The sequence below is a fragment of the Puma concolor genome, chromosome A3 (genome assembly GCF_028749965.1).
Source record: "Puma concolor isolate L17-30 chromosome A3, mPumCon1.1.hap2, whole genome shotgun sequence".
In the NCBI taxonomy this organism is placed as follows: Eukaryota; Metazoa; Chordata; class Mammalia; order Carnivora; family Felidae; genus Puma; species Puma concolor.
Window position 1 is genome coordinate 109,937,357 of NC_141669.1, and position 22,400 is coordinate 109,959,756.

The 22,400-nt window shown below is 45.6% G+C and overlaps 1 protein-coding gene across 7 annotated transcripts in view; it reads left to right on the plus strand.

Moving 5' to 3' along the window:
• SLC23A2 (solute carrier family 23 member 2) overlaps positions 1-22,400 on the plus strand; it is a 137,292-nt gene that overhangs the window by 41,768 nt on the left and 73,124 nt on the right. For 5 of the 7 annotated variants that reach the window (XM_086701744.1, XM_086701748.1, XM_086701745.1 and 2 more), the window contains one exon: positions 16,252-16,512. The exons of 1 other annotated variant lie outside the window; for it this stretch is intronic. In XM_086701744.1, the coding sequence (XP_086557870.1) occupies positions 16,405-16,512 (108 nt within the window). In that variant the 5' untranslated portion in view covers positions 16,252-16,404. Of the gene's footprint in view, positions 1-3,382; positions 3,582-16,251; positions 16,513-22,400 lie in introns of those variants that run through there. One more of the 7 variants, XM_086701747.1, reaches the window with a different exon arrangement.

Below are 22,400 nucleotides of genomic sequence, written 5' to 3' on the forward strand. Positions count from 1 at the left end.
GTTTTCACAAATGCTCTTTAGCCAATGAAATTAGGTTCTGTTTTCTGTGGGATGCACAGTCTGGTACCTATCATATGTGCTTTATTCATTTTATCGGTCAGGTTTTCTAATTGATAAGAAAACTCACATGGAGATGCAGCCTATGCCCCTGTCCCTCCACCCTCTTGCACCCATCTTCTTGGAGACAGGTGTGTTTATGAACCTTTTTTATGTCCATGAAGTAATGTTTGGAAATAAAAATTGACATGATGCTTCATTTGTGAATTTTTTACTTTTTACCAATGTGAAGTTTGCCCCATTTATTACTTTTCCCTCATTTATTACTTCCTAGCATGATTTCATTGTGTCTGTTACTTGAAAAATCAGGAGGCAGCATTACTGTTGCTTTACTTGTGTGTCACTTTAAGGTATATTGTTGGGTGTTGGTGTTTATTTTCTGGTGCATCTGAGAATAGGTTGAATTTAACTCATTTACAGTTTGGTTTGTGTTTTAGTCTGTAATGTTTCAAATTTTAATGTGGTTTCCTTTAACACACACACACACACACACACACACACACACACACACACACACACACACAACAAGCCCCAAAAAACCCACCCCTGTTTCTCCAGTAGTTGTCGCTAAGATCTAATGGTGTTTTAAAACTCCTGCCTGTTTGCAGGATGGGGTTCAGCATTATTTTACTGCCTGTCTTCAGTCTTTATTAATGTAATCTTGCTTGATCTGCTTTATTGTTATTACATTTTTCATATCACCTAGCATATGCTTAGAGAATAATTTGACATTGCATTCAGTCTTATAATTAGGTTTATCTTCATTATTTAGTTTTGCCCTGACCTTGACGGTTGGGGTTGGCATACATGATTAGCAGCCCTGTGTATTAGTGGCCTCCCTGGATTTTGCCTCTTACGTGGTTGGAATAATAAACCTCAACCTCTCAGCCTCCCCCCACCTCCTTTTTCTTAGCCTGCGCATGTCTGAGGTTGCATTTTTTGGTTTTACTACATTAAGGGCAGCTTGTGTGGGTATAAAATTCTTTGGGGAAACCTTTTCCTCGGTTCTCTGTCTTCACTTTCTGTTGCCTTCTGGCATTTTCATGCTGCCTTGGAAAATCCTGGGGCTCATCTTTATCATTGCTATTAAGTAAACCAAATATTTTCTCCTTCTCTCTGGATGTTTCTACACCTTTTTCTTCCTGTAGCTAAATTATTTTGCCAGGATGTGACCAAGTATAGGTTTTTTTGCCTCTGATTTTGCATGAATTTGGTGTGCCTTTGTGATCTCTGTACTCAGATTTTTCTCAATCTCAGAGTAGTTTTTATTCTGTATCTTTTTTATATTTTCTATCCCATTGGTTCTTTATAAAAAAGTTTTATCGAGATGGAATTCACACACGACAAAGTTCTCCCCTTTAGCACATACAGTTCAGCGGCCTTCAGTGAATCAGACTTGCATAACCATCACCTTCAAGTTTGGAACATTTTCTTCATCCCATAAAGAAATCTCAAACTCATTAACAGTCCCTCCCCATTCTTGTCCCCCATCTCCACCCCAGCCCCAGGCAACCACTAATCTACTTTCTGTCTCTCGAGATTTGCCCTGTCTGGACATTTCATGTAAACGGGAGCCCTACAACATGACTGGCTTCTTTGTTCTCTTTAATTCTAGTCAAGGAGCACAGGTTGTTCATGTCTTGGTTTTGCTCTTTGCTTTTGTCCCTCTGTGGTTCTCATCTGTGGACTGTTAACTGCCTTTCTGGACTTCTCCTTGTCTGCCCAAGTTTCTTTAGCTTGTCCTCCACCCATTAGTTTTCTGCTACTTCCTCCAGTTTTCACTTGTGTTTGTCGCTTCTTTAACACCCCCAGCTTGTCATCTTTTGGTCCTGTTCCCCTTTTTTAAAAAAAATAACAACTGTTTTGTTTTTTTTAATTCTTCACTCTTTTGTTCCAAATTGAAATTTTCTTTTGGTTCCTGCAGTTTAACCTTTTTGAGGTGAGAATCTTCATAGAACATCCCGAGGACAGTTCTTGTGTTCAGGGTACAGGGACTGGATTATTTTTTCCGTAGGCTATCTACTGGGTCTTCTCTCCCGGTTCACTTTGGAGCGAGGGGCCTTCTGGTCTCCCTGGGCGTGTCACCCCGATGCTTTGGGTGTGTCACGTGTGACCTGTGCTCTGGGGACCTGTGGGGGTGAGTCTCCTGCTCCTGGACACTGCAAGCTCTTGGCTCCCAACCTCCTCCTCAGCTTCTACTGTGGCCTCTCCTCCAGTCAACTGGCATCTTTCTCTTGTGCCCACCGCAGACTTCCCTAAGATCGTTCATGGATGAGTCACTCTCAGGCTGCTCTCTAGGTTGTCCTGTCTCCTCTGCCTTTATCACATCTTTCAAGATGTACTCTGCTGCTGGTGGATGCCCCTTCTGCCCGGCTGCTTCTCCTCTGAGCCTGTGGTCTCTGTGTGGTGTTGGGGAGATGGAGGTGGTACTTGCCCTCTCACGGCACATCCCCAGGGGCCCAGAGGCCCACCGCCCAGGCTTCTGGCAGGCCCTGGCCTGGAGTCAGGACCGGAAAGGACAAAGTCCGAGTACGGGTGTGGCTCCTTCCGTCTTATGGGTACCAGAGGCACGTGCCTCTGTGTTTCTTCAGGCGCTTCGACTCTCCAGTGGGGCCTCTGCAGCTGGGACCTGCATAGCGGGTACCACACGCAGCCGGGCTCCAGCCCTTGGCTCTCCGTATTGCAGTTACTCGTGGCTTTTCCTATCATTGGAGTGAAGACATCATGCCTGGAAAATGTATTTTTTTAAACTTTTTTTTTTTTTTCAACGTTTATTTATTTTTGGGACAGAGAGAGACAGAGCATGAACGGGGGAGGGGCAGAGAGAGAGGGAGACACAGAATCGGAAACAGGCTCCAGGCTCCGAGCCATCAGCACAGAGCCCGACGCAGGGCTCGAACTCCCGGACCGCGAGATCGTGACCTGGCTGAAGTCGGACGCTTAACCGACTGCGCCACCCAGGCGCCCCTGGAAAATGTATTTTTAATCTTTGAAAGTCTTTGACCTTTGAAAACAATTGTTTTGGGGCTCCCAAGGGGGGAAATGAGAAATTACCAGGAAGCAAAATTAATCCCCCCCTTTCACGGAGCTGAAAGCAGTGTGGGTGGACTTGTTCATCTGAACAGAGTGTTTGGAAAGATAGGTTTTAATTACCCTTGTTTGTGTGGGTTTGAGAAATGTGATCCCAGCGACTGGTTGGTTTCCACAATAGAATATCCAGGTGCCACGTAGAAACCTACAGACTGAGGGTAAGCGGGCCGAATTAGAAGTGTGCAGTAACCGTTCGTAACCAGGTGGTGGCTGTTGTGTAATACAGATGGATAGCATTTCTGACTAGGTGGTGTGGTTATACAATTTTGGCGAGCCTGTGTGGGTTATAAAAGCTGAAATTCCTTCGGTACCTGAAGCGTCTCAGGCTGAGCATTAGAACGGTCCCAGCCCAGCACAGATGCCAGCAGAGAGTTGGTGGGGGGGATGCTAATGAATGAATGTTTTTGTGGACAGGGTAAGATTTCCTTCTGCAGGTAAGACCATTTTTTGGTACGTGAACTCTGCTTTGGGGGAATTAGCGTCTGTGTATGTGTCTCTGTCTGCATGTGCATCTGGGGCTGCAGGGTCCATTTCCGCACGCATGCATCTGTGACCATGTGCTCCCGTCTGTGGCTGTGTGTCTGGTTTTCCGAAGATACACAACTATGTCTGCGTGTGTGTCTGTGGGCGGGTGAGGAGCCTGCGGCTCCAGCTTTCCCAGCTGTGTTACTAGAAAGTCTCCAGCCTGAGTTTCTCAGTGCCGTCTGACAATATTTAAATAACCGAACATTAGCATTTATACAACTCTTAGAAGGCAGTGCCCTTCATTAAACATGTGAGAAACAGTGACCTTAGAACCCCATCTGCAACAGCTGAAATGTCAGATACGGTGTGTTTCAGGTGCTCGTTTACCTTGTCTGAGTGAGGTCCAGCCCCCAGCCATCCAAGGCTTTGTGTGCCTTTTATGTTTTCTTTTATGCAGAATTTTCGGGGTTCAAGGAAAACTAAGTACACAAAAGGGAGTACAGACTAAACAAACTTCATGGAGAGCTGGAGTCTTTTATAGATGAATACATCAATTTTTTAATCCTTTAAGGTTGGGGGATTATCAAAATGTTAGGTTCAGACACTAAAAAAAAAAAAGCTGTACATGTGTAGCACAGGATTCTAAGTGGTTGCAGTCTCTGTATTGAATGGATATATTTTTTTTATGAATTAGGAGGAATATGTTCCTTTGCAGAAAAAAAACTATATGACATACTCCCAGGCATGAGATGTTTATTGACGGTCAGGGAAAAGGCTCCCATTTATTGAAGGTCAGGGGAAACCTATTATTTTGATCACTGTGTACTTGGGGTTAACCTGGAGAAGAATTACAGCGTCTCAGCCCCAGGTAATTGCAGTGCAGTTTAGGCAAACCCACATTCAGTCATCAGGTAATCCATCAGTGTAGGTGAAATTTCAGAGTGCCCTTTTCCTTATCTTGGGAAAGTGTGTGAGGAGGAGACAGAAGTCTTGATAAAGTGGGGGTTGCGTGAGGAGAAAAAAGATAACTGCAGAAGAGATTTGCAGATGTAATGGACGGTAGGAAGGAAGCAGGTGATGGAGGGGACTGAGTAAAGGTGCCAAAGTCCAGCAAAACTAAGCAGGTGTCATGGGCAGTTAGGAAAGGAGGGAAGGACGAGCTTGACCTCTGTCTGCAGGTGAGGGAAGGAAATCTGGCTTTGGTGCTGGGGGCTGGAGGAACTGATAAGAACGTTCCAGAGAGGAATGGTGTAGTCTGAAGAGTAGTTCAGAGGGAGGGCTGATAAGTACATTGAGCTTGAGGCGATGGGGTGAAGGATTGTGGGAAATGCTTCTGCTAGCACCTGAGCCTTTCCCAGTCCAGGCAGCCGTGGCAAAGCAGTTGGAGGTGACTCTGTGCCCTCTGGAGGCTTCCCCTGCAGGAGGAGAGGGAGCACGAGTCCTCAGTTGTGCTGGAAAGGGAGGGTGGAGCCGGGGGCTGGAGCAGCACCGAGGCGGCCACAGGGTTAGCAGGGCACAGCCATCCCTAGAAGTCACCTTAGCACTCAAGTTTGTCTTTGTACTGGGAAAGGGGTGGTGGGGGAGCTGGCAGATGGCAAAGGTCCTTTGGAGGTGTGCTGGAGGAGGAAGCTTTTTCCCATTCCTGGATAGTAACTGGGAGGCTTTTCTTAGCTTCTTCCAAAATGACCTTTACACGTAACTGTCTGGGCCTCTGGCGGGTGCTCCTCTTCGGAGCCTCGTGCCATTGGTGTCTGAGGACACTGGAGCAGCTCTCATGCTCTCAGGATTGCTGTGCCTGCCACTTGCCCTTGGCTTTTGTCCAAGGGAAAATCAGCCTCTCTGCCTCTGTTTTCTGAGTTGTGAAAGGGTGAGAATAATAGCCCTTCCGGTATTTTTGTAAGGGTTAAGTGAAATCCTGTTTGTATCTTGGATATAATAGGCAGTCAGTTAATTCTGAGCATGCTCTTATCTTGCTGTTACAATTCCGTACAAAATTAGCTTCCCAGTGGCTCCTAAAACTACCGATTAATAATTTAAGGTAGTCTTTAAATAAAAAGAAAAAAAACCCACTTGTACAAAATGATATGTTAAATCATATAGTAGAAGTAAATGCGATAAAACTTGATTTTGCTTGAGTTTTCTCAAATATACATTTATATTTTAATTCTGGCCTATATTTTAATTTACTTCATTACCTGTCCTCGCCTCACTTGTCCTGGGCACAGGATTTCCCTGAGTGAATCTGGAGGGCAGGGACAAGTTTTGTTTCAGATGTATGACTTGCCTCTGGGAAAATGTTCAAGTTTTCCTTAAATATTTGAGTGCCTTTTATGTGGTGGGCACTGCATCCCTGTCCCTATCCCTGCCTGGTCAGGGAGCTAGACCAAGAAGGCATGTGCCATGGAAACATGGAAGGGGGGCAGCAAACCCAGGGATGCTTCTTGGAGGAGGAGGCTTCTTGAGCTCCGACCTGGGAACTGCAGGTCATTGTGGCCCATGTGGATGGTACCTGGGGTGGGAGAGGCATTGTTAGGATAATGAGGCTCAAGGTCTTGTCATAATTGTGTTTAAAGAAAGTTTAGGGAAGAAATTTCTGCTGGATGAGATCAACTGCAGAAGATGTCTGCTAGCTACCACATTAGGTCAGAAGAACAAGGATCCCTGATGAGTTTGTATTTTAAAGCCCCTACACCAGCAGAACATTAGCTGCTTTGACCTTTTACTGTACGCCTGACTCCCGTCTTCCCCTAACTGAGCAGTCGATGAGTCAGCGTCTTGCCCTCTGGATCCCATGACCGTCACTTTTCATGGCTCAGCCTGTGTGTAAACTGACATCAGCTTAAATCCAGTTCCCTCTCAGCCTGGATTTAAGAGCTCTCTTAGGATTTAGAGTTCAGTTTGGGTCTAGAGCCTTTTCTGTACCCTGGCCTCTCGGGCCCTGTCTCTAGAAGAGACGGAAGGGGTCTTCTGCAGGCACAGAGTGTTCTTTAACATCTCTTGTTTCATTTTAGCAGTTGGGGGTTTTCACATTATGCTTCATAAAATACTTGTTTTCGAATAGGAATGATCTTCCCTTACCCTGTGGTGTTCCAGGAAGATCTGCCATGTCTTCCCAGGGGGCCCTGCGGCCGAGGCCCCCGACTCCATTTTCAGGGGACACCCAGGTAGTCCAGCAATATTTGCCCGAAGCCTTTTCTTCCGCCTTCAGAGCAGGGTTGTCACATGGGGGCACCTCATGGGCCCCAGGGGTGTGACCTCTCAAGGACTGTTCCTCCTGGAGTTCTCAGCAGGTTTCTGACATGGAACCTGGCAGCTGACTCTGGGCTCCCCTCCGGAAATCCAGGTTTTATCCGGCTTCTTTTAAACTTCTCCTCCTGAGAGAAAAGTCGACAAACTGAGATGGTGACAGAAAGCTGTCACCAGCTCGTTGCGGGGATTGGAGATTTTCTTGATAGCAGCCATGGAGGTCGTTTGGTATAGGGCTCTGATAGATGCTGAAGAAGGGCCACTCGGAGGCTTTTGTTCTGGGTGGTCTCTTCCTATAGCAAGGAGATAGTACGACACTTTAGCAGTGTCTTCATCTTGCACCACTTGGACAAATTATTTCTATGGGTATGTTACTTGAAGCCCAGAAAATAACCTGATTTAAATTGGGTACTTGGAATATGCTTTCTATGTCACTCGGCAGGGCATTAGTGACATCAGTGACTTTTAGGCTTGTGTATATGTGTGTGTGTTGACTGAGCCACAGTAAAGTATTTTACCTTGAAACTAGACACCCTTGTCTCATGAGATATGCTCTGAGGTTTTTTTGTTCTGCTAAATTTCATCGTCTTACAAATTCTGGCTGAGATCATGGCCCACTACTAGTGGGTACTGACTGGCAGTTTGAAAAATAAGAGCAAAAATTCTTGGAGTGTTTCGCAAAAGGCTGCGGGAGGATCGCCCCCCCTCCCCCCCCCCGTTATACCCTATGACCGTAACTGTCATCACAAGATCAAATAATAACCACCCCTAACTGGTTCATTTGCTGCTGCCTAAAGGGAATAATAATAGCTAGGATGAATGTCAGGATTGTAAACTTTCTAAAGCAGGACCCTATGTATTAGGCAACCATTTAAGTCCTTTTATTTAATTAAAGGGAGTTGAACATCTATAAGTTGAGGATATGTGTTCCAATAATCCTTTTTTGTCTTGGATTAAAAGCATTTAGGTCAAATGTTAGCATTTAACAGAATTTAATGGAGCAGCCGCAGTTCAACTATAATCCCCTAATGATGGGATTTAAGCAGAGAGAGCCACGGATTGGCTTTTAAAATGTGCTTTATCATTGAACCTGGCCGGCTCTGAAAGCTCTTGTTTGTACCTTGGTAAGAACCAAACTACCACTTGGCAAGTTGAGGTTTTGAGTTTCTTTATCCCAAAGTTTTCCTTGTTAGTCATACTCTCAGCTGTCTGGGTAGGTTGCTGCAGAGAAAGTAGTTTTATCCCACCCCAGGTTGTCCATCAAAAGGTGGGGGTAATCTGAGGACCGCTGGCATCAGAACGTTTGTGCGTTTGTTAAAAATGTTCCCGTTGGGGGGGGTTGCGCCTGGGTGGCTCAGTCGGTTGAGCGTCCAACTTTGGCTGAGGTCATGATCTCACTGTGAGTTCGAGTCCTCCATTGGGCTCACTGCTGTCGGCTCTAAGCCGGCTTGTGATCCTCTGTCCCCCCCCCCCCCTGCCCCTCCCCTGCTCGTGCTCTTTCTCCCCACCGCACCTCAAAAATATTAAAAAAAAAAATGTTCCCAGGTCCCAATATAGGTCTACAGAATCAGAATTTGGAGGAGGGAACATTTTTTAAGTCGGTGGGATTATGGGAGTTTTAAATTGTTTTTTTTTTTCCTTTGAAAATCTATTTTTACCAAAGTATAGTTCACATACAGTGAATGGATATACATACAGATGGAGCCACCAGAATCACAACCATGGTGTAGAGTATTTCTTCAGTGTTTCCTTCCTTCTGCCTATGGGAGTCCCTCCCCCCTTCCTGCAGTAGATCCCCACTATCTGCTTCCTGTCACCGTAGATCAAGGAGTCAGGCAGCATGTCCTGGGTCCAGCTTCTTTCATTCAACATAGTGTCTGTGCATTTTCTCCACGTTTATGCATCAGTAGTTGCTTCCTTTTTATTGCTGAGTATTTTTTGTAGGGACCCACCATGGCTTGTTTATCCATTTGCCTGTCGATGGACCTTTTGGGGTCTTGAATTTGGGGCTGTTATAATGAAGACAGCTTTGAGACTTTGTCCACAGGTATTTGTGTGGAAGAAGTCTGTATTTTGAATAACCTTCCCACGCAAGTCTTAGGCATATGAACTACTGATTCTTTCTATTCTTATTCTTCTTGTATCATTTTGGAGAACTGTAAAAGTTGGATTTGGCATGCATTTATGTTTTTGATGTAGTATTCATTCAGTGCCATCTATATGGGGTAAATGTGTAGTTGATTAATGTTTACTGAGTATCCTGTGCTCAGAGCTGGGAATATAAAGATGAATTGTACACAGGAGAATTCTGCCCTTTGGGAGGACTCTTAGTGGTTCCTTCATTCAGCCATTAAGTGCTTTGGACTAGGTACTGCCAGATGGTGATGGGAAGACACATTTTCTTAGGTTTTGCTTCCAAGAAACACAAAGTCTTGGTTAGTCAACTCCGGGAGCAGCTCAGACTTTAAATTCTGTTTGGATAGTACCATCATACTGCCAAGTCAGGTGGCTGTGGGAAGCCACAGTAGGGAGTCGACACATTCCTGAACAGCAGAGAAATGGTCAGATTAAGTGCAAAAGAAAGGATCACTGGCTGAATAGTTGACCAAAGAAGTGCTGGTTCAATGCTGTTATTCTGCATTTGTTCATGATCATTGGTGGTTCACTTCCTGGAGAAATGGAAGCTTATTAAATAAAGATCTGAATATTTTACTTTCCTACTTGCTCATAGCAGCATTTGCCAAATTGCTGTTTTTCTACCCTGTCAGGCTGCAGATTTATTTTGAGGTTGAAAAAGATTTTTGTTTTTAGGAGCCAGTGATGGCTTCCTACTTGCTTTAGGATAGTGATTAAAAAAAAAAAAAAATTATTTGGCAGAGAGAGGGAGAGAATCCCAAGCAGGCTCCACGCTCAGCACAGAGCCGGACGCGGGGCTTGATCTCACGAACTCTGTGAGATCATGACCTGACCCAAAACCAAAAGCTGGACACTTAACTCACTGAGTCACCCAGGTGCCCCATAAGTTGGGAATCATGCCATATTTGTCCTTCTGTGACTGGCTTGTTTCACTTAACATAGTCTTATGCATGCTATTTTTTTTAAACCTGATTCTTTACATAATATAAGGTGAACGAACATCTTTCTATGTCAGTCATTATTTCTGTGTCCTGTTTTTACTGACCACGTGGTATTTCTTTGTAGGAATATACCATAATTTTGCCATTCAATTTCCTAGTGTTGAATATTAGATTTTTCCTGATTTTTAGTCTTATTAATAATGTTAATGTGCACAATTTCATACCTAAATCTTTGCATCCTAATTAACAAATATTAAACAGTAAATATATCTATTAATGTTAGAAGTGAACATTAATAGGCCTCTTTTGATACATATAATCAAATTGCCTTTTCATTAGCAAATTTATTTTTCATTAGGAGTGTAAGTTTGTCTATTCACTGTCTTACAAATAAGGGATTAAAAACAACCCACATAGTTTAAAAAAAGTATCTCATTTTAATATACTTTCATTTGAGTTAAAAAAAAATTTTTTTTAAATGTTTATTTTTGAGAGATAGCGTGAGCATGAGAGGGGCAGAGAGAGAGGGAGACACAGAATCTGAAGCAGGCTCCAGGCTCTGAGCTGTCAGCACAGAGCTCCATGTGGGGCTTGAACCCACGGAATGTGAGATCATGACCTGAGCTGAAGTCAGTCACTTAACTGACCAAGTCACCCAGGCATTCCCCCCCCCCCAGTTTTTTTAATGTTTATTTATTTTTGGGAAAGAGAGTGTGTATGAAAGGGGGAGGGTCAGGGAGAGGGGGAGACACAGAATCTGAAGCAGGCCTCAGGGATTTCTGTTGTCTCGTCTGTTTGTCAGTTTTTGTGAGCTCCCCTGTTTATTCCAACTTTGTGTTAGGGTTCCTATCTAATAGAGCACATTCTTATTATTTTTTCAGATATTTGTGGCTATCCTTATTCTTCCACAGGAATTTTAGCCCCCTTTCTCTTCTTTTGCAGTATTAATTTTTATTGAATTCATATACATTATGTATATCGGAAAATGAATATACGAATAGCACTCTTATTCCAGGGTTGAGTCTTTTTTTCTAGTTATTTAAATCTGCTTTATGATCCCTAGTAATAGTTGACTGTTGTATAAATAAAGGTCATGCACATTTTTTGTGAAACTTAAGTATTTAATGCTATAATTGCCGTTTTTAAAAATGTAATTTATCGTCAAGTTAGCTATGTACAGTGTGCTCTTGGTTTCAGGGGTAGATTCCCGTGATTCATCACTTCCATGCTCATCCCAACAAGTGTCTTCCTCAATGCCCATCACCCATTTCCTCTCTCCCCAGCTCCCCCACCAACCCTCAGTTAGTTCTCTGTATTTAAGAGTCTCTTATGGGGGCGCCTGGGTGGCGCAGTCGGTTAAGCGTCCGACTTCAGCCAGGTCACGATCTCGCGGTCCGTGAGTTCGAGCCCCGCGTCAGGCTCTGGGCTGATGGCTCAGAGCCTGGAGCCTGTTTCCAATTCTGTGTCTCCCTCTCTCTCTGCCCCTCCCCCGTTCATGCTCTGTCTCTCTCTGTCCCCAAAATAAATAAACGTTGAAAAAAAAAAAAAAGAGTCTCTTATGGTTTGCCTCCCTCTGTTTGAAACTATTTTTTCCTCTATAATTGCCATTTTAAACAGGATTTGTTCATCCTGTTGTCTTCAGGGGTCGGTAAACTTTTCCATAAACATCTCAGGTTTTCTGGCCCAGATACCCTGTCACGTGTGCTTCTTCCTTGCTGTTGTTTACCACCCATGACAACGTAAAACCCACTCTTACCTGGGGGCCCTGCAAAGCCAGGCAGGGCGGTATTTTGCCAGCTTCGGAACCAGATGCTTGTTGCTGGCATTTGGGTAATGTTTGAGCCAATCAGCGCCAAAGGAGCTCTGCTCACATATTTTGTGCCTAGCTGGCTATCGGTAGATTCTCTGACTTTCCTACCTCTTGGTTGTGGTTCTCATTTGCTCCTTTCCTTTCAGACACTTCCCTCCTCTTTCTGTCAGTCGAATGATCGCAGTGATGTCCACACCCTGGCTTGTCCCTGACATCCGTGCATCCACGGTGTTACAGATGTGGTGAATGTTGGCTGTTAATCTCCTTTTCCAGTTTAGTAAGAGTATTAAGCCAGACTGAGTCTTACATTATATTTAGTACCTTTATTTTTTCACAGTGTATTTATTCATTGCACAAATAGCGGGCAACCTTCAATACAGGTGCCAAATTGAGCCGCGCGAGCCAGGGATACAGGCAGTGGACGTGTGGTCTGGCTGGGCAGGCAGACGTGATCTCGCTGTATCAGCCATCCATCCTCACGCTTCCTGGATGCGTGCTTCCTGGTGAGGTGGCGAGCAGAGGAAGCACTGATGGGAGTTACCCCGATGGAAAGGGGCGAGCTAAAGGGTGTTGATTTGGGCGGCACTGCCTGTACGTGAGCTTGAGGGCTCGTGAGGGACCCAGCACCCGAGAACCTGAAAGATGGAAATGACGGCGCAGTGGGGCCACGCTTCCCAGGAGGCTTCACGGTGACCCTGTGGCCTTGCTGAGGAATTGGGCTGTTATTCTCAGGTGCATCAGGACATATCAAAGGGCATGCTGGCTGCGCTTGTGTGGACAAGTGGAGTGCTCGAGCTAGAACAGGAAAGGGAGGCCAGAGGCGGTAGGGCTGTTGGTAAGGTGGTGGCGATGCCGCACAGCGCCTGGAGGGTACGGCTCTGGGAGCTCCTGCTCTGGGGCAGGTGGGGGCTCCTGGAGAGGGAGCTTGGTGGTCCTTGCCCCGTTGGGGCCCCCCCAGAAATCTCAGGTAGGGCAGACGGCACACGGCAAGTCGGGCGGCTGGGCTTCCAGGCCAGCCTGGGCCACGTTCGCTCCAGGAGGGGGGCCGGGGGTCTTGCTTGTATAAACGCTGTTAGGGCAGGAATGCTGATTAAAGTTTGAATCCTGCTCCACTGCTTTTGGCTGTGTGCCCTTTGGCAAGTTACTGAGCTGCTCTGAAGCTTACCTTCCCCTTGGAATTAGTGGAATATCATGCAATACCGTTTCCTACTCAGGAGGACAAGGGGCTGTTGATCTGGTGAGGCAGGTGCTTAGCTGGGAGACTGTGGTTGTCGCTCTCACTGTGTTGTTCCTCGTCCTTTTCATCGTTAATGAGCCCCATCACTCATCCCTCAGCTCCTCCTTTCCCTCATCACCGGGTCAGGGGCAAGATAGCAGTGGCTTTGCTTTAGTCTTCCTTTCTCAAGGAGTAGGAAGAGGGGCGATGGGGGGCTGGGGGCAGGCAGATCTTCCCCAGTGTTGGATTCCCTGGGAGATTTTGCCTTTTTTTTTTTTTTTAATTTTTTTTTTTCAACGTTTATTTATTTTTGGAACAGAGAGACAGAGCATGAACGGGGGAGGGGCAGAGAGAGAGGGAGACACAGAATCGGAAACAGGCTCCAGGCTCTGAGCCATCAGCCCAGAGCCCGACGCGGGGCTCAAACTCCCGGACCGCGAGATCGTGACCTGGCTGAAGTCGGACGCTTAACCGACTGCGCCACCCAGGCGCCCCAGATTTTGCCTTTTAACACAAACTTTAAACCAGACCCTAAGCCCCCCCCACCCCGCCCCCCCACTTTTGTCTTTTGCTGTGCTTTGCATCTGGGCCTTGACATTTCCCCACTCAAGTTCAGCCTATGTGGATGAAGCACTTTGCTGTGGGTTCTGGCCTTGAGACTGTCTTCTTCACTCTCAAACACTTGAGTGTGGAATGCTCTGTCACCTGGGGACTTGTGAGGATATCTTTCTGTGCTCATTGTTCAGTCTCCTCTCCTTCTTCCGCTCTCTGTCTTACTTGAAAAGGGTGTCCCCTCTTCCAGGTCTGGGAGCCTTCTGCCCCAAAGCCTCTCAGTGCATCACTGTCCTGTACAAGAGGCCCCATCTCCTCTTGTTGCTCGCTGGGCTTGTCTTCAGGGTACCCCAAAGGGTGCTGCTCTGCAAGAGACAGCAAAGGCAGGGGGTAGGTCCCGGTAGAGCTCACAAGGGCCAGTTAAACATTCGGTAGAGAAATAGGACACGGGGTACTTGATGGAAAGTGGTCTTGCAACGGTGGAACTGTCCCCCTTTGTTCCCAGTCATGGGGGTGGTCACATTTGGGATCTGCCCCATGCATTGTACGATGTTTAGCAGCACTCCTGGCCTCTACCTATTAGATGCTGGTGGCTCTCTCCGGGTTGTGATGGCTCTAGGCATTGCCAAATGTCCCCTGGAGGGAAAGTCCGGGTTGAGAGCTGCTGCTTTCAACAGACCATGGATAGGATATAACCAAGAATGCAAAATGTGCATGCATATTTAAACCAAAAGAGCCCCTCCATGTCATGATCTCATGGTTTGTGGGTTCAAGCCTGCATCTGGCTCTTTGCTGACAGCTTGGAACCTGGAGCCTGCTTCGAATTCTGTGTCTCCCTCTCTGCCCCTCCCTGGCTTGTGCTCTGTCTCTCAAAAAATACACATTAAAAGAAAACTAAAAACAAGCAAAAAAACAAACGAGCCCCTCAAAAAAGTTTGATATGTGCATTTGATTCTGTTCTACTTGAGGCAACTTGATATTCTGGCAGCCGTTTCCTTTATTTTCCCATCTTGCACTCTACCAAACTATCAAATTTTGTGTGATTCTTTCTCTTATCTGCCTATATTTCGTTTTTCCCCTGGCTCATCCAAAGTCATTATTGAATGAAAGTCTGTAACAGAATTCCCTGAACAGGAGGTTTTCCTGCTTGTATTTCGTCTCTTTCTTTCTTTCTTTCTTTCTTTCTTTCTTTCTTTCTTTCTTTCTTTCTTTCTTTCTTTCTTCATTGTTTTTACTTATTTGAGAGAGAGGGAGAGAGGCGGGGTGGTGGGGGGGGAGAGAGAAGGAGAGAGAGAGAGAGAGAGAGAGAGAGAGAGAAAGAGAGAAAGAATGCCAAGCAGGCTCCATGCTGGAGCCTGGTGCCGGGCTCCATCCCATGACCCCAGGACCATGACCTGAGCCAAAATCAAGAGTCGGGTGCTCAACTGACCGAGCCACCCAGGTGGTCCGCCTACTTATATTCCTAAACTTTGTAGGTGTGTCTTCACATTTGCAGGACTGTTTGGCTGGGTTATTTCTTCTCAGTTGGAACAGTAATTGGCACTGAGATCTGACATCGTTCTAACGAGTGTTCTGTCCCTTCTCACCCCTATCTGATTGTGGTATTTTTTTTTTTTTTTAATAAAACGTTGGGCATACTTAGGCATGTTTTATTGTACACATGCCAATCCTTGTAAGGATCTTATGTGTCCTCTCATTTCTGGAAGCTGAAATTCCCCAAATGCTTGTTAATTTTTGGGTGGATCTCTTTCATTGTGTAAGTCCTGCTTCTGTTGTTTGACATTGAGTTTTTAATTTTCTTCACTGAAACTTGGCCACAGAGAATTGTTCCAGTGATTTCCTACTCATCTATTACTTAGATTTTTTTCTTAGCCTAGAGCAGTGCACTTTTCCTCCTCAAACAATATCAGTTTGCCTGAGCCTTCCAGGTCCATCTTGTGCTCCTTCCCCTTCCTCCCTTATCTCTTGCCTTTTTACCTCCTTTCCTCTATTTTGTCTTTCTGATTTCCTGTTTAGGTTTATGTTGTCATTTGATTGATACGGAATGTTCTGGCTCTGTGTTTTGTGTGGCATTCTAGCCCATTTAAAGGTCATCTTGACATGTTCTCGAACTCTGGTCATTTAATCCTGGGTTCGTTTTATCCCCCCCCCCTCCTTTTTTTATGCTTTTGAATGCCTTCCCCTGCCTTTAATTGGGCACCTGTAGACAATTCGGAATTTTTGATATCCTGGTAAATTAGCTGTGGTTACCACTAGTGACATGTGACTGTTTAAATTCAAATCAGTTAAAATTAGATGCAAGTAAAAATTCCATTTCTCTATTGCGCTAGCCACATTTCAAGGGCTCAGTACTAATTGCCTTGTGGGTAATGACTGTTGGATTGGACAACGCAGATACAGAACATTTAATCACTGTGGCAGGTTCCATTGGATAGTGCTGTGCTGTGAGATCTGTACCATAATGCATGTCAGAGAAATCCCTGTGCTGCCTTTTCATCTTTGTATTTGGGTATTTCTGATGGTCCAGTTCAGTGGTCCCACTCTCCAGGGGCCAGTTCAGAATCTGTGTGACTGACTATAACCAGAATAGTGGGGACTTGAAAAGTGTGATTAAGTAATGTGCTTTTTTGATGTTTGGATGTGACTTACGCTCTGACTTCTCTGCAGGAAATGCAGTGAATGTGTGTCCTGTGCTGTTTGTGTGCTCCTGGTGATTTGGCTGCTTCCTCTCTTTCTAGGTGCTAGAGATGGCACTTGTGGGGCTCATCTCTGCCTGAGAATTGGGTGCTCCTGGCACTGGAAGAGCCAGCTCAGATCCTGGGCTCCTCGCTTGAACAAGCCTTCTCTTCCAGCTGCTCCAGTCCAACGGCCAAACTACTCATTTTCTCTTAATGATGGGTATTGGTAAGAACACTACGTCCAAATCCATGGAGGCTGGAAGTTCAACTGAAGGCAAATACGAAGATGAAGCGAAGCATCCCGCTTTCTTTACTCTTCCGGTAACTATGTTCCCTTCTTTCTCTCCTCTTGAATCACTCTCAAGTAGTTTTTGTATTGAATCAGCATAGGATTAGCTTTAATACCCCTGTTGTCAGTGAAGGTTAAGGCATTTGAAAACCAAATGCTTTTCACGTGAGATGGTCTTTGGGAGCCCTGTTGGCTGACTCAGGTTTTGGCTCTACTGCTTTCTGCCCAGTCACCTGATGGGATTAGCTCCAGGAAGGAAGCATGCATTGGCGGGACCATCATGAAATCAGCCCAGTGCTTACTGTGTACTGGAGCGTGCTACGAGCTTAATTCTCTCTCCAAAACAGTGTTCTACTGAAATAACCCCAAACCCAACTTTGTGGATTTATATTGCAAAGTAGGAGAACGAATGGATGACTTACTATTTGGAACCTAAAAGTCCATGCTTTGTATTATGGCAGCAGCATCCAAGATGTAGTTTTATCTGGACAAGTGTTATCAGTTAGATAAAGCTGATTACACACATTCATTATATTCAATGCTAATATTTTTCCAGATGCAGGATTATGATTTGATGTGTATGAAGTTACCTAAAGTGTTGGTTCAAAAAAGGAAAAAGCTCTTCAGAGAGAACTTGCCTCTGGCTGTTTTTCTCTTAATACTGGAAATGAGGTTAAGGGCAAGAATACCTTATCCTAAGATTCCTTACTGAATGGTCCTGGAATTTGCCTCACTGTGGCATTAACTCAGGAAGAAGGATGCGAACACGTATCTTTAAGCACATTGATTGACCCGACTTGTATTCACATTTTGGTTTTTTACCCTATTAATTCACAGAGCTGTCTCAATGATTTTACACCTCGCATCACTGTTTTCTTTCTTCCTATAAAGTGAGAATTTTAAATGGTATTTTCTGCTGTGTTGAAGGCTTAGGATTGACATAGACAGTCTTTCTAGAGAAAGAGGCAAGTTGGTTTTTCAAGTTTAAATAAGATCATCTTTGAAAAATGAAAAGGAGGGTTTTGTGCCTGGTTATCAGTTTGCCTCTCCTGTTGCCTGAGAGCCCAGCAGACCGCTCACCCTCACCCTCTACTTGAGAGAAAAAATCTGGCGCTTCCTTGGTCACCCACCCACCTTGTCGTTATGGTCGAGTTTTAGGTTGACTTATTTTCATATTCAGATTGTGATACTTTACAGTTTGTTAAACCCACAGCATTTGCTGTCCTTTTTCATACTTATTCCCCTGTTTGTTTCCCTCTCCCTTCCTCTTTGCTCACTTTTCTTTAAAAAAACAAACAAACAAAAAAAACACTGAGGGTCTGTGAACGGTCACTGCCTTCATCTTTGTACATCTGAAAATAACTGTATTTTGCTCTCAACTCTTGGATGAACTTCTGTTAATTACACACTAGAGCTTTCCAGTCGGTCTGTGTTTCTCTTTAACCGCATTCTCATGGTTTGGATATCTTTTTCTAGTGACGATTCTGGATGGATTCCCCAGTGTTATTTTCCAGTTTACTAGTTCCTTGTGTATGGTCATGTGTTTATGTTGAATTTTTGTTGCATTAATTATAGTTCTTGTTTCTGAGATTTCTGTTTGGTTCACTCCTGCCTATTTTTGGTTCTTAATTTCTTGTATGTGTGTTTGTGTTGTTTAAAAATGTTTTTTTATTTAAACCACCGAGGACCCTAATGTACTTATTTTAAAGTAATTCTCCAATTGTTCTATTTATCAAGAGGTGTGAAATCCTCTTCTGAGTGTTTCTTTTGAGATTTTCTCCCCTCTCCCCTCCACTTCCCACTTCTGTTGCTGTGGTTTTGCATTCTCTCTTTCTGGATCCAGTCGAGGACCAGGTCGTATGGCAGAGGTCTTACTCTCTTCCTCAGTGGTGCCGACCATGGCATGACCTGCTGGGTCCTGGCTTTGAGCAAAGGACCTGGTTCTTTTCCCCCTTGTGTGGGGGCTCCCCAGCTCCTGTCTACCAACTGGAGCCGAGGGCTGCCTGACCGAGGTCTGTTGGGCTCAGAGCCCTGCCTGGCCCAGTGTCAGCCTATTCGTTGCTTTTTATGTTTCTTGTTACAGAAAGGTTTGTCTGTTTTGGGGTTTTTCCCTCTACTGTTCTTTAAATTATTTTTTTAAATATTTATTTTATTTTTGAGAGAGAGAGCAAGAGTGTGCAAATGTGGGGGGGGGGGGGGCGGGGCGCAGAGAGAGAGGGAGACACAGAATCAGAAGCAGGCTCTAGGCTCTGAGCTGTCAGCACAGAGTGCAGTGCAGGGCTCACAAACCTGCAAGATCATGACCTGGGCCAAAGTTAGCACTTAACCGACTGAGCCACCTAGGCACCCCCTCTACCATTCTCTACTTGCTCCTGCAAGTACATGGGAGCTGAGAACGTGGACATACGTGTAGTTGGATATAAACATAATGTACACCTAAGGTCGGTTTAACATTATAGCAGTTTCAGTAGGGAACTTCTGGAATTTTTACCCGTGTCGGGCTATCAAGGTAAGTATCAAAAAGGGGGATGAAAAAGAAGAGAAATAGAGTTGGCATCATGGGCGTGAGCTTCCAGGAGGAGGGGCTGTGAAGGGTCAGCACACGCACCATCAGGATGACTTAGAAGCAGGGAGGTCAGGAAGTGTGTTCACACGAGCGCCTGCAGAGCATATGAGAAAGCAGAGGGCCAAGCAGCAGGAAAACAGATGAAAACTAAAGTCTAACAAGGAGTGTTTGTTAAAGAAATAGTTCACGTGTAGGAAAGCTGCATTGCCCGTATTTAATCACTAGTGAAATTGCTGCCTAAGAAAGCTTAAGGTAGAAGACCATTCTGCATGATTTGCTTGTTAACAGGACAGGTGTAAGGGGCTAGGTCACAGCTGCTCTCTTTCCACTGTCCAGCTGGTAGGATTATTTGGGTCGCTGCCTCTCTGCTCTCGGGATGTACATCTGTATCTCCCTGTTCCTCGTCCCACCCAGAAGGTCTCGACGCTAATTTCATTGAATCTGACAACCTGAGAGCTAAAGGTGGCTGTAGAACTCTCCTGATAGTTCTATGGGAAGGTGAGGTACACGGGTTTGCCCCAAGCCTGCAGTTCACCTGGTGCATTAGGTAGACTTTTCTATCAGTTGGATCACACAGGCTCTTGGCTCCAGGTAGTTCACAGCTAGTGAGGAAGACAGGAGCTGCACGTAAGCAGTACTAATGACAGGTATGGTGGATTGATCTGCTGACTCTAACAGGTGTTCTTGGGGATGTTCTTAAAGAGTTGGGATGGGCGGGGATTGAACTGCTGTAGCTGATGCTCTGGCGGGAGCGAAGGTGAAAAATGAGGCTCGGTCTCTTGTTGCCTCCAGCTCCTTGTCACTGTGAGCATCTGGCTGTCTTGGTGATTCTGGTTGTGTATTGTTTTCTCTTATATGACATGGCCTCTCTGTGCACCAATAAATGATACTTGTCCTTTTTGCCAGATCTGTGCCGCCTAGCACAGTAGCTGCTAGCTATATGTGGCTATTTAAACTCATTAAAATGAAAATCTGAAATTCAGTTCCTCAGTCACACTGATCAAGTGCTTGACAGCCTCACGAGGCTACTGGTTAGCCCATCTCTTTTTGCTTGCTGGTCAAGGTCTTGCCAGACTAAAATGCAGGCTCTTATTTTCATGTTTGCTTTGGAGTCAGAAGCTGGGGCTCAGGCTGTCGGCTGTTACTATGTGAGAGACCAGTGCCCGGAGGCTGGGGCAGCAGGAACCAAAGCTGGCTGCTCCTTGAACCATGTTGGGGAGGTCTGCTGGAGCAGACTGCTGGAGGTGGGGGTGGGGTGCTGAGGATCTTCTCACTGGAGATTCTCTTGGGCCTTCTATGCTGAATAAAAGCTTCCTCAAATGGGGCAAGAGGTGACTTTTGAGAAACTCATATGGAAAGGGGATCAGAGTTTCTTTAAACAAAGTAAAATAATGGCCCATGACAATAACTTAAAGAGAAAAAGAATAAATCCATACATAGAAGAACAATGAATAGGTCACAGGAAGAACCAGAGACTTGCAAAGCCCTGGCATTCAGAGAAGTTAGATCGTGTGATCAGAATTGATATTAAATAGGAGAAGCATAACAAAAGATCTCCTTATCCCATGGGAATCTTGTTAGGCAAATTTGTATGCTTTTAAAGGCAACTAGGAAATGTGTCATATGGGCGAATGCCATGTGGCAAGAAATTAGAACCAGAAAAACCGCAAAAAGGCTTGAACCCTAAGGACGCCAGCCAGGTAAAGGTCATATGTTTGCTCTGCAGTTCTCCTGTGTCGGTGGCTCTTGTGTCATCTGAACCCGGAGGGGTGTCCAGGGGAAACCAAGTTAATAGCCTGAACTTGGTGTTGGCAGAGGCCCACCGGTAGTACAGCCTGTTGTTTCAACACGTTGATGTCCCAGTGCCAATTTCACAGCTGGCAGAAGTGTTTAGGGTTCCTTAAGGTTTTGTGTCTTCTACTTTTTCTAATAGCCTCTGTGAGAATATTGGGGTCTCCTCTCGTGGGTGCCGAGAGTAGATCATTTAGTCTGGAGTTGTTAGGGGTATGGACTGAATAGTAGCTTCATTAGGTTCAACTTTATGGAAGGGTGGGAGAAACACTCATGGTTCATACAAATCCATAATTTGTTTCCACTTCCCTAGTGTGTTTTTCTCAGAGTCATATAATGGTAGGAACCCATAGGGCTCCCAGTGGGTGGGCACCACATAGAGCGTGTAAAAAGCCACTACACCCCACTAGGAGAGATGGCAAGTCGGCCCTTAGGGGCCTCTGCCCAGCCACGTTATGGTCGGGGGTGGGGAGGCTGTCACAGATTCCCAGGGGAGAGGACCTCAGAGTCCTGAGAAATGTCTAGGTGAAGCAGGTCAAGAGGAGGGAGACCCAGGGCTGTTCAGCTGGGGAACAACATGGCCATGCTTTGTCCTGGCACAAGCTTAGTACCGTCAGAATACAGAGAATGGAGGTGGGGAGCCGGGGAGCCGATGAACAGTTGTAGCAAAGTTACTTGAGCTTTGGGGTAAAGAATTCCTGCCTCGGGTGCTGGGAAAGGAAAGCGTCTGGAGATAGGAAGCCCAATGCGGTGTTATGGCAGTCCAGGTAAGAGCGGATCGTGGCCTGGTCTGGGAAGGCAGGCAGGAAAGGGACTGCTTCCTGCAGCAGATGTTTGCTAGGTGCCCACCTGGTTCTGCTCTCTTGGCATTGACTTCAGTTGTGGGAGGAGATGGACAATAAACAAAGAAGTAGAAGCATCAAATGGCAGCCAGCGACAAATTCTGGAAGGAAATAAATGAAGGAAGAGGGATAGTGGGGAATGCAATGTGAAGTCATATAGGGATCACCTAGGACCTGTAGGCCATTAACTAACTCATCCCTTAAAATGTGCTGAGTGCTTCCCACAGGTTTAAGGCTCTGGGGAACAGTAATGAATTAAACAGACAAGTCCCTGACCTCTCAGAGCTCCATGCTGGTGACAAGTCAGGAGTGCATGCTAGAAGTCAGTCAGGTGGAGATATTAGATATTGACAAATATGAATGCAGAAATAAAATGGGGAAGGAGAGAAACTGCTAGGAGTGAGGTGTTGCATGTTCAGCTGGCCAGGAAAGGCTGTGTCGAGAAGATGACATGTGAATAAAGACCTGTAGGAGTTGAGGGAAGCCCACCATGGCAGTGTGTGGGCAGCAGGTGCAGAGGCACTGAGGGGGAGGTGCCTGGTACGTCTGAGGGATCCTGAGGAGGTGGTGTGGCTGGACAGAGGGCAAGAGGGGGTCAACAGCGATTATGTGGGCCGCGTGACCCTGCTAAGAATTTTGGCTTTTCCTGAGTTCAATGAAAAACTGTTGGAGGGCTCTGAGCAGAGTGGCATGCTCTGCCTAGTTTTAAAAGGCTCTCTCT